General features: G+C 45.9%; 1 protein-coding gene across 1 annotated transcript; it reads right to left on the bottom strand.

Annotated features, from left to right (window-relative positions):
- Positions 1 to 4,785: 4,785 nt before the first annotated feature.
- On the bottom strand, positions 4,786 to 15,531 carry LOC310839066 (melanin-concentrating hormone receptor 1-like). The gene is made up of 2 exons (XM_083727265.1): positions 15,148 to 15,531; positions 4,786 to 8,436 (listed from the first exon to the last, which is right to left on the bottom strand). The coding sequence occupies exons 1-2, from the start codon at positions 15,218 to 15,220 to the stop codon at positions 7,394 to 7,396; spliced, it is 1,116 nt and encodes a 371-aa protein (XP_083583391.1). The 5' UTR covers positions 15,221 to 15,531; the 3' UTR covers positions 4,786 to 7,393.
- Between the last annotated feature and the right edge of the window lie 297 nt (positions 15,532 to 15,828).

Below are 15,828 nucleotides of genomic sequence, written 5' to 3'. Positions count from 1 at the left end.
GGCCTCCCTCCCCTCTAATTTTGGTTACCCTTTTCTGCACCTTTTCTAACACTCCCCTCTGAGACAGGCATTATCACCTGCTCATTGCCGTTGACCCGGCTGCTGTTAAAAGGCACAGCTACAAATGCTAGTTCTAAAGTTGGCAACCCTAATGCACAAGATGTGTTCATGTGGTGATACCGGGGTGTGTGTATGTGTGAAAGATCACCATGCATGACACCTGTACACAGTTTGCACACTTTCCCACACTGAGCTTTCTTAGTGCCTGAACCCTCTCAGAAACTCCATTTTTTTTTACCTGTCAGGAGTAAGCATGGACCAATGGTACCAAATAGTATGGGAAACAGCCCTACTGGAAAAACTAACTAATAAACTGAAACTGACACGGGGACAAACAGAAGAAGACACCTTCACCCCGGTATGGCTCCCCTTTATCACATACACAGCCCAACAAGACAATGACAATAATCCACCAACAGCATACAAATCAATATGGCTAACCTGATCCAAAACACCCACCCACCCCACTCACACACGAAAACAAAGATCACCACAGCCAATCACAAACAAACAATCACACCCTAGGCCAACCCCAAACTCTCTCACCACCAAAGGAACACAAGTGAACAACACAAACAACGCTGACACCAAACTCTACATACATTAAGCATAATAGAAACACTGCCACCCGACCCCACCCCCATCCATCTTCCCTCCCTCCACCCCCTTTCTTTTTCCTTTTTTTTTCTTATCCCCCTAATGCCTCAACAAATGAAACGGATTTGTAAAATTTTACATGGGGAAAAAAAATACGAGGCATTACACTTCTGTAAAACAAGAAAATCCTAAATAAAATATTTTTTTTTTTAAAAAAAGAAACTCCATTTTTTCTCAAAACTAGAATGAGAAGTGCAGCCCCCCCCCCCAAGTGTCTCTATTTTCCAGGGACAGTCTCAGATTTACAGAAGCCATCCCAGTTTCTGATTTGATCCTGGAATGCCCCGCTTTAACTTAGGACGCCCCTATTTTCATCAGAGGGTATGGAGTTATGCAACCCCCGAGCCAATGAGAAGTAACTATACAACCTTTAAAAGATATCTGGAGGCAGCCCTGTACAGAGAAGTTTTTTTTTAATGTTTAATGTTTTATTATGTTTTTGTGTATGTTGGAAGCCACCTAATATGGCTGAGGCAACCCAGTCAGATGGGTGGGCTATAAATAATAAAATTATTTTTGTTGTTGAGTAGGACATCCCTATTTTCATTGGAGAAATGCTGGAGGATATGGAAGCAGGGAAATGTGGTATTTTATTGCTTATGCTGAGCTTGACTGGCTACAGATTCTCTTGCTGAAAGCACTTGTGGTCCTGACATCCCCTTTCCCTTTTGTTGGGGGGCGGGAATGTACATTCGCTGTAGTAACACAATGCATATCTGATTAGGCACAGTTTTGCGTAAGAGCAATGATTATTTTGAATGGGGCATTATGATGCAGCATTCACTGGAGTCAGCAGCAGGCTTTTCACCTACCATCTGAAATCCACAGTGGGAGGAGGCAAGAAGTAGAAGGATGCCTCTCATTACCAGCCTGCCAGAAGGATGAGTAATATACTTTAGTGTGAATAATGCCCCCAGACCCAGGGAGAAATGGAATATCCATCACACCCAACAAGCAGCTTGTTATTACTGGCATTGTCAAGAGTTCCCCATCAGTCACAATCTTCAGAAGTGAATGGGGACAGCGTGTTGGCTGCACCCGGAACAAGACTGTAGACACCAACATAGGGAGGGTTTCAAAACAATAATTCGCTCGGGAACAGTTAAGCACGAGAGCTGATTGTGGGTTGAAAGAAGTCTGGGCTTCTGCACCTTTAATAGAGGGATGCTCGTCACCAATGTAGGTACTCCTGCTGAAATGCTCATAGATGCATAGAATTGTAGAGTTGGAAGGGCCTACAAGGGTCATCGGGAGGTGGGTGGCGCTGTGGGTTAAACCATAGAGCCTAGGACTTGCCAATCAGAAGGTTGGCAGTTCAAATCCCCGCCACGGGGTGAGCTCCCGTTTCTCAGTCCCTGCTCCTGCCAACCTAGCAGTTCAAAAGCACGTGAAATAACCAGCCTCATATAATCTACATGCTTAAGTCTAATTGAGACACAAAAGGGTTAGGTTCGAATCCCCGCGACGGGGTGAGCTCCCGGTGTTTGGTCCCTGCTCCTGCCAACTTAGCAGTTCGAAAGCACGTCAAAGTGCAAGTAGATAAATAGGTACCGCTCCAGCAGGAAGGTAAACGGCGTTTCCGTGCACTGCTCTGGTTCACCAGAAGCGGCTTAGTCATGCTGGCCACATGACCCGGAAGCTGTACGCCGGCTCCCTTGGCCAATAAAGCAAGATGAGCACCGCAACCCCAGAGTCGTCTGCGACTGGACCTAATGGTCAGGGGTCCCTTTACCTTTACAAGTGTAATCTACTGCAACCCTCTGCAACGCAGGAATCTTTTGCCCAACATGGGGCTTGAACCCACGACCCTGAGATCATGAGTCTCATGTTCTACCAGCTGAGCTATCCCAGAAAAGAATTTCTGGATCAGGCCAATGGCCCATCAACTTCAGCATCCTGTTCTCACAACCAGATGCCTGTGGGAAGCCCACAAGCAAGACATGACTGTAACAGCACTCCCTCTGCTGTTAAATAGGAGAGAGGCTCTTATTTAAATATACCCAGATGTTGCTGGACTCTTAAGTCCTATCAGACTCAGCCAGGACAGCCAACCATCAGAGATGATGGGAGATGTAGCCCAGGAACATTTGTAGGGCCACAGGTTCACCAGCTCTGGTGTAACTACTCCATGTCCCACTACTATCTTGGTTAGTATGTCGGGGCAAGGATTTCTCAGTGGTGGCACCTTCACTCTGAAGTGCTCTCCCTCAAGAAGCCCGTTCATCCCCCTTTCCAGCACACCTTCAGAAATGTCATCAAAGCTTTTATTTTAAATATGCATTCTGACATGGTTTGATCCTCAGAGTAACTGCCTTATGATGATGCTGTTTTGGTGTCTTGGTTATTTTTTAAGTTGATGTTGTTGTTGTTTATGAAATTTATATACCACCCTTGATCGAAAGATCTCAGTACCACATTAGAAGAAACACATTACGAGACATCAATCAATAGTTGATGGTTTTATTTTGGTTCTTCATGTTTAAATCATGCATTCTGAGCTAGTTTTTTTGGGGGGGACGGGTGGCTTTTGTGAGCCTGAAATGTTGCAAATTAATCAATTAATTATAAAATAACCAGGCTATGGGTTGGGAAGTACTTAGGTAGTACCCAATGTACCAAACTTATTTTCTATTTTAAATGATCGATATGCATTCTTCTTATTTCCTGGAAAACCGTGTCTTGGGTTGCATTGTCAAAAATTGAAGTGTAATGCAGCTTTTGGTACTGGTTTGCTTTTACTTTATTTCTGAGGCAATTTTTCACACGTAGCACAATTCTGTAAGAACTGAGAATTGCTTTCTCCAAGAAGGGCTCAATCTTAAACAAACAAACAAACAAACAAACAAACAAACAAACAAACAAACTCTGTTGTATACCCAAGCCCAGACCTATTGGCAATCTCATCAACAAAGCTGCAAACCGATGATCACTAGGACAGCAAGCTTCAGTAAAGGCTTTTGAATCTTAATAGCGGAATATAGTTGAACCCCACTTTTAATCAAGTGAGGGATACAATCGGTTCCCAACCAGTCTCTGGCGATGCTCGGTTGCTGTGGCTGCTGCAGGTGTGTGCCTGGGGACATGACATTAATGTTCCAGTACAACAAATCCATCCCTGCATCCACAGATCGTTGTTTAACAAGCTGCTTTAGACTTCTGAATCTCTCTCATGGGATTCCTTCACAGCAGTGGAACAGCGTAATCCGCTGCTTATGTTGTCTCTTCTGTGCTTTCTTCATTAAGTGAAAATGCCTCGTAGGCACTGAGTTGAGATGTCGCTAACACCACAGGATGCACCTTTAATTAATGTGTGGCAGTATTCACATTTTTGAAAAGCAATCTGTTTCCCCTCAGTTCTGTCTGCATATTTCAGGGTTTTCCTTTCTTTCTTTTTTGATTATTATTATTATTATTTTGGTAATGTTTGTATGGTTGCAAGAGCGACTGAGGGAAGAGTCTTGCCAGTGGTGGCACCCTGGTTGTGGAATGGTCTGCCCAGGGAGGCTCACCTGCTACCTCCCCTGATGCCATTTTAACACCATGCAAAGGCCTTTTTTTATTTTCTCAGGCCTTTTACCTCAGTTGTGTTTTATCGCGACTTGGTTTATTGTTGCTTGATGCTGTTCCATGTTCTTTTATTGTTTTAGTATTTATTTATTTTTGCGTGTTTTATATTTGTGTGGGTTTTTTTTATACCTTTTGTAATGCAAGAACACACACTAAAATAGTGAGCGGTGATTCCTTTATGGAAGGTTGTATAAATTCTGTTATCTTGCACTGTGCAGTAAATGTTATTCATGTGTTTTGTAAGCTGCTTTGGCAATTTTATTGAAGGACAGTGTATAAACCCCTCAATATATATTGGGAGTAATAATAATAATAATAATAATAATAATAATAATAATAATAATGTTTTATTATTTATACCCCGCCCATCTGGCTGGGCTTCCCTAGCCACTCTGGGTGGCTTCCAACAAAATATTAAAAATACAGTAATGCATCAAACATTAAAAGCTTCCCAAAACAGGGCGGTTCCGAAAAAGAATTGTGATTTTGAACAAAGCAGAATTTCTGAATTCCTTTATTCTTCAAATACATGCTCAAAACATAACGTTGCTCATGTAAGCTCCCATTTTCAGCGTGTTACATCAGCAAATGACACTTAACACTTTATATTTACATAACTGCACTGTATTTTTCCTGTGTTCATCATCTCATTTCTTCCCTCATTTCTGATCAGACAGGAAAAAAAGACTGTAGCACAAACCCAGAGGCGAAGGAAGGAGGGTGCGGGGGGTGCGGTCTGCCCCACGTGTCATGACTGAGTGGGGTGACAAAATGGCAGGCAAGTGGGCGGCACACCTTGCATCCGGCGGCGGCAGCTCTTCTGACCCAGCAGCAGAGAGCAGCCCTCCTCAGCCATGGTGAGGCACACATGACCGCAGGAGCTCTGTTGCCGGGTAATGTCTGACCCGGCTGCACAGAGTAGAGGAGAGTGAGCAGCAGCTTCCCTGCCCCTCTCCTACCCTGAAATGTGGCACATCGGAGGGCACCCTCCGTGCTCCATCCCCCTCTGGAGCATGCTCCATCGCTGCACAAAGCATCCAGACAAGAAGAAGAAGAGTTTGGATTTGATATCCCGCTTTATCACTACCTGAAGGAGTCTCAAAGTGGCTAACATTCTCCTTTCCCTTCCTCCTCCACAACAAACACTCTGTGAGGTGAGTGAGGCTGAGAGACTTCAGAGAAGTGTGACTGGCCCAAGGTCACCCAGCAGCTGCATGTCGAGGACCAAGGAAGCGAACCCGGTTCACCAGATTACGAGTCCATCGCTCTTAACCACTACACCACGCTGGCTCCACACAAGCTTTGCCAGAGCTGCTAATGAGTCCTGGATTGAGCCTTAACGATAAACTGTCTGGTTCAGTGTGATGCGACTTATCAGAGCTGCATTTAGCCACCTGAGGTTTGAGAAAAGTCGAGAAAAGGCAATTAAATAGTTCCCAAAGCCCTCTTTGAAGTTGCTAGCAAGTGGTAGCTTTCTTCACTGCTGACTGCACGATTTAATCGAAAGGGAATAAAACGATGAATGATGGGGAGCATTGGGGAAAGGGGCAACCACCTCTGGCTTCCTGGTTTGCACCTAGAGACATGGTTAGGATTGAACTTCCAGTTGGACTAGTTGTCTCCAGCATCCTTATAGCTTGTGAATCTTGGGCATGGGATTGCTACTTTTCCTGACCAGCAGCTGTTCCTGTACTTTTAATGGCTACTTGACCTGCAGCCACTAGCACCTTATAAAATGAGCTCCTCCACACTGTGAAAAACTTCACTTGCCAATTTCTGAACAATCTCGAGCTCTTTCAAAACACACAGCTCCAGATGCTGGTTGAAAAACTGGCAATGTTGGTCAGATGCATGCAATCATTCTTTTTGATGCCCCCTCCCCAAAAGACCCCTTTCTCTGTAAGCACTTTTATGCACACCAAATGCAGAGGGTTTGTTGTTATTTTTATTCAACAGACCCCAACTTGGCTTCAAGAAGCTATTAAACCTTTGCAAAGGAAAGAAAAAGAGCTTAGATGAGTTTCATTGTCTTTCTACTCATCACAGAACCATAGGCGATGGTTTGTGTTGGCACGATGCAGGGACAGCATAATAGTTTCAAAGACAATGAGGGAATTTTGCCAGGAACAATTCTTCAAAGTTGTTCAGCACTGTGACAAAACAAATGGCATATGTTGAAGCATTTGGGGTCTTGTACCTTTTGACTGTTCAAGGTACAACAGCCCAAATGCTGGCAAGTTATTCATCCCTTCTACACAGAAGTGGCAACACTCCTTTATTAGTATACATAGCAAAGAGCAGGAATGTCCCACTTTTTGTGGTCAGAAGCTCTGCAGCAGTTGTGTCAAAGGGAGAAACCAAGAGGCTGAGATTTCCCCATAACTGCATCCCCACCACTGTTGAGATTCAGGAGCAGCCTCCAGTGGTCACATGACTGAATGACTCCTAAGAAGACTCTGAAGTTGAAGCCTGCTGCCATTCACCTGCTTCAGTGAGTGACGCCAGGAATTACTGACAGGTCCTTAATGCCTTTCCTTACTCCATCCTTGGGCAAGCTGTGATCCTTCCTTATGCTCACCCAAGTCTTTCTTGGCACTTCTCCAGACAATGGGCACTGTATGAGGTGTTACAATGCAGGAGATGGGCCATTATTTGTTTGTGGTTTATACTGCCATGGACACAGAAAATGAATCTCTACTTGCTTGACTCTTTGGTTATGGCCAATGTATTTTTTTATGCTGGTTATCCTGCATTAGACAGAAGTTACTCAGCTCCATTGAAGGCAGGAAGTTGTTGTGCTTTCATACTATTTGCATACCCTTGTCCATTTGCTGTTCAACTGATCGTTTTGGCTTCATCATCATGCCTTCTTCTGACTCATCCCTAGGTTTCTTGCAAACTGGAGTGGTTGCTTTTTGCATACTTTGCAGTTACTGGCAATCTCTCACCAAGTATCAGAGGAAAGTTCACCTACACAGAAAGCCTCCATCACCTTCTCAGCTTGCCCAATGACAGTACCGGCCCCAATCAGTCCACCTGCCCACCATCCCTTGCAGCATTGTGAAGGAAAGCTTTTCATGGTCTCATAGCTGCAGGACTAACGGAGTCCTCAGTGAACGGCAACCGTCACAGGCAACGAGTGTGGAGAAAAGTCCTCCAGAAACTGAGTCTGCTGGGTGGATTCTGGGGCAAGCTTCAGGCACACGCTGGCTTCTGTTGTGCTGTTGTTGTTGTTGTTGACACGGAACTGTTCCTTGGCCGGACGAATGGCCACCATGAATTGGCGCTTGAAGGTCTCGCTCAGGGCAATGTAGAGGAAGGGATTGAGGCAACTGTTGGCATAGCCCAAGCTGATGGCAAAGTTGTAGGCATAGAAGAAGGCCACAGAAGGGGTGTCTATGCCGAGATGCACCAGCTGAAGGATGTAGAAGGGCGCCCAGCAAATGAAGAAGGCAGAGCAGATGGCAACTGCCATTCGGGTGACCTTCTTGGTACGTACCCGGAGGCTCCTCTGGGGCAAGGGTACCACAGTGGTAGCCATATGCTGGAGGATCTTAAAGTAGACCACGCAGATGATGAACAGTGGGATGGCAAAAGCCAGCATGAACTGGTAGATGGTGAACCAATAAATATCAGTCTCAGGGTTGGGAAGCAAAAGGGCACAGCGGGCACTCCCATCCTCCAAAGGCATCAGCCCCGCGTACATCCACACTGGGATGATAGTCAGGAGAGAGAGGAGCCATACCAGGCCAATCACTAAGGCTGCCACACATGGCGTCCGGACGTAAGTGGACTTCAGAGGATAGACGGTGGCCAGGTAACGGTCCAAGGTCATGACTGTCAGGATGTTGGTGCTGGTGATCTGGCTGTTGGTGTCCAGAGCGGTGATGATGGTACATAAAGGAGCTCCAAAATACCAGGCCCCGTTGCCAAGGAGTTGGTGGATGAGGAAAGGCATGCCCAGCAGGAAAAGCAGGTCCACAATGGAGAGGTTGAAGATGAAGATGTCGGGCACTGTCTGTTTGCACCTCAGCTTCTTCTTCTTGATAATGGTGTAGATCACAATGAGGTTCCCGACGATGCCGAGGAAGCAAATGATGCCGAACAAACTCGGCATGATCACATTGGTGTAGGGAGTCGGCCTTTCCACCACTGCCAAAAACAAGCCAGAGAGAGAGAGAGAGAGAGAATAGTGAATGTCCTACCAGAGATTCACAGAAGACTGGTGTAAATTTACGGACTATTTGAAAAGTAATTGTGATGACCAGATTACGTTTGTAGGTTTGCAAGAGGTTTTGTGAGGTAAATTATTTGAATTATTGCAAAAATGGTTAAAGAGGTGGAATGTGAGTTAAGATAATTAAAGGCAATAGGAATTTAAGAAATGCAGAAGAAATGATAAAAATGGTGGAGCATCAGAGGTGCTAATGGAAGTCCAAAAGGATTGTATAAGATGTGAAGTTCTGTGGAATGTATAATAATTGGTATGTTGAAATTAATAAAAATTATATATACATAAAAAGAATAGTGAGTGTCCTTGCACTTTGTAGCCCTCTGAGGCTATATTTGTTTGGATAGGGGGCATTCAGTTTCCCAACTGGAAGAGCCAATTTGTGAGCACCATACATTTAAGACTTAAGTTACACGTGTTAGAACACAAGAGCAGACCCACTTCATCAGACTACAAGTTAATCTAGTCCGCCATCTTGTTTCCCACAACCAGATACCTTTTGGGAAGTCCACAAGCAGGATGTGAGGGCAACAGTCTCTTCACATTGTTGTCCCCCGTGTCACATGATGTGAAGCTAGCTTGTTAACTCCACGTGACTTCTAAAAATATCGCTGCTCAGTATCTGCACTGTCAAGGACGGCAGGGCTTTGGCACCTAATGTTTCCAAATCGCCTCAGCTCTATTCATGACTCAGGCAGCTGGATGCAAAGGAGGAAGCACTCCTATAGCATTACTAGTTGTGAAGAGGCAATTACAAATGAGTGCAGTTTATTATCTCTTCCCTCCCTCTCCTCCACCAAATCTGTCATGAAAAGACAGCTCTACACAGCTATGGAAGGAGCAGGAACACAGGGAACTCTCTGACACCAAGTCAGACCATTGGTCTATCTTCCTCAATGTTGTCTACTCTAAACTGATGGGCAGCAGCTCTCCAGGATTCCGGACAAGGATCCCTCCCAGCTATACCTAGAGATGTTGGGGAATGGACCCAGGACCTCAGATGCTCTACCAGCGGGCTACAACTCTGCCATCCTTTCCACATGATCTGGTCATTCACTGAAAATGGAAGCTGTGGTGAGCACCGATGGGATAGGGAATGGACAGTGATGGGAAACCTGCTGCCTTCCAGATGTTGCTGGACTACAACTCCCATCATCCCAAACCATTGGCCAGTGTGGTGTAATGGTCAGAGTATTGTGCTAGGACCTGGGAGATCAGAGTTTGAATCCCCACTCATGAAGCCAGTCACTTCCTCTCAGCCTAACCTACCTCACAGGGTTGTTGTGGGGATTAAATGAGAGTGGGGGAGCCATTATACCACTTTGAGCTCCTTCGAGAAGAAGGTGAGTTATAGATGCAACAATAAGATGATGATAAGATAAGATGATAAGATTGGCCATGGTTGCTGATGGAAGCTGGGGATCCAACAATATCAGGAGAGTCACAGGTTCCCCATCTCTGGCGTAGAAGAATATGCTCAAGCAGCAAATTTTATGCAAATAACTGCTGTCAAGGGAGCAGAATCTAGCCTGCAATGGGTATAATGGTGCATCGGTGACTTCCCTGCCAGGGACTTTGCCAGGAACCTCATTGTGCAGACCTTTCCTTCTTTAGATACCACACAACGTGGAATTTACAGATCCAGTCTTTCTCTTCCTAAACATTTCATAGAAAGTAGTTGCCCACCTTTCCACCCTAACAGGGCTCTTGTGTTTTTAACAGTTTCATGATAAACAGAAATTTGATTGGGTTAAGCTTTCCCCAGCATGGAGGATGCAGTGATGGGGAAAGCATTGCCTGCTGAATTTCTTCCAGTCGCACCCATTGTCAAAGTCGCAGAAGCTGGAGAGAGAGAGGAAGTTGGCAATTCTAATAGCCTGTTGCCCGCCTGCCTTGTGTCAAAGCAGGAAAACCTGAGCGTTTGCTAAAGATTAAGACACTCTGCAAAAGAAAAAAAGGGGGGGGGGAAAGTGCTCTGTGTTTTATCACTTCTTGGTTTTAAGACGAAGGGGACCAGACAGAGTGTATCTGAGTGTTAGTTTTTGAATGGATATTTCTAGCTATCCAGATGTTTATATGATGAGTCATCCATCCAAAATGAAACAGTACACCCCCACTTCCCCTTGTAGGCATTTCCCTCCCTTGTCAAATTCAAGGCATAAACAAAAGACAAACATTGGCACAGTTCATTTCTAGGAGGCTTAATTGCCTTCTCAGACTTAATGGGGCCTCATTTCAGTTGTGCGTGAACTGCAGTCACTCTTTCCCAGCTAGTTATTAATCCAGGGGAAGTGCCCCAGGGCTCATTACTGCAGTTTGATGGTATGATTAACTCTCCAGTCATACCCAACACTGTTTCCTAGCTTTCTTATTCCCTGAAGTCAGGAGGGATTAATTCACAGCCACCTTTTTGTACTCGACCCACCCATATTCAATCACCTTCTCACCTACTGGGTGACAGCATAGTTCTGTGGCTCCCCTACCTTGTTTTCCATGAATACCAGAGATTATTGGGAACAGTTCATCAGCTGGAAACCTGAACAACTTCAGGAACACAGCACAAACTGTGCAATATTTGGTCCCAGTCTGGAAGCCCTCGAAATGGAGACTAAGGAAGCAGAGAGATGGTTCAAACCTCAGCCGTTCATTTAAGATCTTTCTGCCTGAAGAGCCTGGATTTGCAAAGCAGGTCTAGCTGGAGATATTTTGCAGAGACTGAGCAGCGAATACTTTCCTCCTTCCCCAAATCAAGGCACTCAGTGCTCAAGGCAGACAAGTTCTTGAGGTTTTCTTTTCTAAGCATTGTGCGAGCTTTGTGAAATAGACATTCTTATACCCATCCTCGCCAAAAAAGAAGAAGACTGTCGGGGGCCACCTGTCTAAAATTACACAATAGGAATTCATGCTCCAAGAACCCCTTAAACCTCCTTGACCTGCTCATTGGGACAGGCGCTTCTGTAAGGGAGCCTTATCTTGCTTCCAGTGCAATAAATGAAAAGAAACCCAAAAATGTGAGATGCAGTTCGTAGAATCATACATGTGCAACTTCTCCTGAGAAAACCTGGATCAACTGAAATTCACTCTTCTACAATGAGTCAATACATTACAGAGCTTTGGATGTGAGAAATCTGTTTTAAGATGAATGAGAGACATTGTACCTCTGAATCCTGGTTTGCATGGAACAGCAGAAGAGGGCTGCTGCCCTCATGTCATCTTGTGGGTTTTCCAGAGGCCCCTGGTTTCAACAACTGCTAATTTTCTGAACGTGAAACACTTCTTGAAGGCAAAGGAGCCCTTCCAGGGAACAAGCTACCAAACTTCTGCACTGCTCATGTGTGACAGCTTGATGCAAAAGACACAGAGAGTGTCTTGGGTTTTGCACCCGTGAATCTCGTCAGATGACACAAGGCAAGGTACATAGTCACTGTAGCTAGTCACCTCATCTTCCCACAGTGCCATCTGGCGTGCAGAGAGAGTGTTTAGCCCAAAGGCTGGTGGAGCTGGGCACAGAGTCAAGCGACAGCAGAGGAAACAGCAGCCGCATGGTGTAAGAAAATATAGAAACCATACAAAGGAGAAACGGACCTCTGGCATCAGTTTCACGGATAACGTTTCCACTGTTTACCAGGTCTTGGAAGGAACAGTGCATTGTTATTTGTTTGGGTATAAATCTGCTTTGGTAGAGATCATATTCTGGGGAGGTTTTCCTTAACGTGTTTAACACAGTTTACGCATGAATTAAAATATATAGCATTTGAAAAGAAATGTTGTGGTTAGGGGGCTTCTCCGAGTAGCAGTGGAGGCATTAGGACAAGGGGGGCACTGTTCCACCAAGATCAGTGTGTCCTCAGCCAGCCCCCACCTGCCTGCCTTAGGACAACCAGGCTAGGGAGTGGCCCCAGCTTTCATCCTCGTCCTCCTTAGTCTCAGTGTTGCCTTGGTAGGACTCAAGAGGGAGATGAATATGGACAGAAGTGGAATCATTTGGCTCTGCCTATCACTGGTTCTGGCTCCATATCCTGTTGACCTCCCTTCCTTCTGCCCCACCAGTCCTGAGGACCACCATCCTCCACTGGTGTGTCTGTATATGAAGCTTGACCAGTACCATAGCTTGGGTGGCCAAGGTGTGTGTGTGTGGCCCTGGGCGCAGAATCTCGGGGGACGTGAACCAGGTGCCCCATGAATACACCCGGTGCATGAGTCCCCTGTGTGAGCACAGAGGGTTTCTTTACCCTCTGCACCCCACTCCCACCCACCACCCCATGCATGGGATGAGGCACACTTGGGGGTCAGAGGTCCTTGTTGGTGACAGCACTACACCCCTAAGTTCAGTCATTCTTCTACCACACTCAGTCACTTCCATTGATGGGGCAGGAACGTCTTTACTCCAATCAGTGAGAAGCTGCTTTGCTAAACCGGGCATCAGACTAGCATCTTATGACGAAGTCCAGGTTACATGTGCATTTTGGATTGGAAACCCAGTGCTGGAAATGCAATGAGTGCACAGCAACCAGGAGTGTGAACAGAGCCTAAGATTTCTTTCTTTTTCCTCAAGTGCCAGCCCTAATTTTTAATTGAATTCAACATGGCATACATGGTTTCTCTTCCAACTCCAAGGCTGGCCTAAGGCATTTTGCTGCCTGTGAAGGAAAGATTCCCACTTTTGCCAACACTCTACTCCAAGTCAAGCAGATTGGCCATTGAATTTTACTTCCACTATGGCAGCAAGACAGTATCAGCTTCAGTATCTGAATACCAGCAGGCTTGCTTAGCAGTCCAAGTGGTGCCCTGGTCTAAGGTGTGCACACCACTGCTAATCTCTTCTCCTGCCAAATTGACACACACCATTTTACCCTGTTATTGCTATCAAGTACCATATATAATCTGTAGCATGAAGCTAAGGATGTTTACTCAGAAGTCAAGTGAAAGTAGGACTTAACATCCAATCTTAAGCAAGCTCAGAATTTAGTATGGTGGTTTCAATGGGACTTGTTTCCTGGTGAATACAACCTTACCCCCTAGTCAGATTGCAACCTTTTGCACTCAGCATACCAATCTTTAAATCAGACACAATATTCATTCCCCATTACAGATAAGATAAGTCACTGGTGCCTTGAGTGTTTGTTGTCAGCAACAGAGTTAGCAGCAGGAGGAGTAGAAAACTGCACAGGTTTTTAAAACATCATAAACATCTTAAAGCATTATTGAGATTAATATGTGTGAGTCATTCAATTCCTAAACCACTCATTTTAAAAAAAATAATTAAAAAATTCATTTTAATGTGAGCTCCTCCACGAAGTGAAAGGGCTTATGGGTTTGCTGTTTTGTTGCAGATAATTTATGCACATAGCTGGATCAGTCAGTATGCTTGAGATTTCTTTTGTGAGCAATAAATGAATGGTCTGTGTTGTACAGTCAAAACAAATTACTTTCAATTGAATGACCTCAGAAGCATTACCTGCTGCATCTTAAAAGATCCTATTGAAAGCAAGCCGGTAAATGGATTAGGAGCCTTTATTATTAGGCTGAAAACCCTGCTAATTTTTCTTAATATGAAACATAGAGGATGGCGTCTACAGCGGAAAGGTTTGGGGGTTGTTTGAAGGGAGTAATCCAGGACATGAATGCTTTTCATTAAGACTGTTTCCTGTTAGTCTCCAAGGAGCTGTTATTGCTCTCCATGTGTTCAGCAGAGACACAAACCCTCCGAAGCCGTAAAAAGAGGTGGCACCCCATGCTCCCCTCCCACTTTATTCCATTCACACCAGGGGTAGCCTATGTGGTGCCCTCCACATGTTGTTGGATTAAACATCCCTTCGGCCCCAGCCTATGCTGCCCAGCCATTTCCCATTAACTTAGAAAAGGGAACGTTGCCAACATCAGGGGCAGCTAACCTCTGCCACCCCCCCAGAAGTTGCTAAAGTACAACTCTCCTCAGCATGGCCAATAGTTATGGGAGTTGTGGTCCAACCACATCTGGATGATCTCCACCCCCCCATCCCCCATTGAGGCACTCCTGCAGGGGCAAATACTGCGCCCTCGGGAACAAAAAGACCAAGAAGCACAACGAGGGAGTTGTCCGCCGCCTCTGGTGCTGAAGCGAAGCCATTTCCCCAACCTGTTGCACTTTCTAAAGCAGTGTTTCCCAACCTTGTGCCTCCAGATGTTTTTGGCCTACAACTCCCATCATCCCTGACCACTGGTCTTGCTAGCTAGGGATGATGGGAGTTGTAGGCCAAAAACATCTGGAGGCACAAGGTTGGGAAACACTGTTCTAAAGTACTGCAGGGGTGAAGCGAGGCAGGAGTGGGCGGCTCAGGCAGCATAGACATCATTCCTAAAAGTGAGGCTCTAAACCCCACGATCCATTCTGTAAGGCAAGCTTTGATAGTGACGCGCTTCCATTTTTATTTATCTGTTTTGCCTTAAAAAAAAAAAGCGCTCACCCATCATTACCGAGACACTAAATGGGAAAGAACCCGAGAGCAGCGAGATGCTGGATTTGGACAGGTTTTGAACAGGCAAGAGAACCAATTTGGTTTTTGCTACCTGTCCCCGCAACAAGAAGGGGGGGGGGGAACCTTTCTCAAGAAAAGTTATCCCGCTTGAAACCTCCACCATCCTTGACTTACTTGATCTGTTCCTGGCGGGGAAGTCAGAAGAATTCATTGGAAAGGAGGCTCCGGAGCAGTTCTCTACGGCCATTTCTTCCCCCAAGAGGACAAGCCAACACCTGCCCGCTTCCTTGGTGGGCTTTGCTGGTGTTTTTTCAAGCCTCCAACATCGCCCTCTGACCACTTTGAGCCACGGCTCAGCGGAGCCACCTGGGCGCCTGGCCACTTCCTTCTGCAGAGCGAGCTCGCTTATGGGGGGCGAAGTAACTTGGGAGAAGTTGGTGTGTGTGTGTGGAAATCGACGAGCCGATCTTCCGATCGCACAGGAATCTGCGGGAGACTTGTCTGGATGCTTGCAGAGCCGGAGACGGTCTGCGCGCCTGCCGATCGGAGCGGAGCCTGCGTTTTAAGAAGTCAAGCCGGAGCCTGCGTTTAGGAGGCGGGCGCACGTGTGTGCGTGTGTATGTTGGGGGCGGCATCTAGCTGCCTCCGCAAAGGCTGAATCGCAGGCTGCAGCCGGCAGGGAAGAAGCCAGATTGGCACACACACACACACACACACACACACACACACAGAGAGAGAGAGAGAGAGAGAGAGAGAGAGAGAGAGGGAGAGAGAGAGAGAGAGAGAGAGAGAGAGAGAGAGGATCCTTAAGCGCTTTCCAAGGTACCCGGTCTAGCGATGCTGCCTCCCTCCATC

This window comes from Podarcis gaigeae, assembly GCF_964106915.1.
Source record: "Podarcis gaigeae genome assembly, chromosome: 2".
Classification (NCBI taxonomy): domain Eukaryota; kingdom Metazoa; phylum Chordata; class Lepidosauria; order Squamata; family Lacertidae; genus Podarcis; species Podarcis gaigeae.
This window is presented reverse-complemented; position numbering and strand designations above follow the sequence as displayed.

Excerpts from the sequence above, each read along its gene's own strand:
- LOC310839066 (XM_083727265.1), bottom strand. The coding sequence starts at position 15,220 with ATGGCCGTAGAGAACTGCTCCGGAGCCTCCTTTCCAATGAATTCTTCT. Across the intron at positions 8,437-15,147 it reads CCCCGCCAGGAACAGATCAA|TGGTGGAAAGGCCGACTCCC; the intron begins GTAAGTCAAGGA and ends TGTTTTTGGCAG.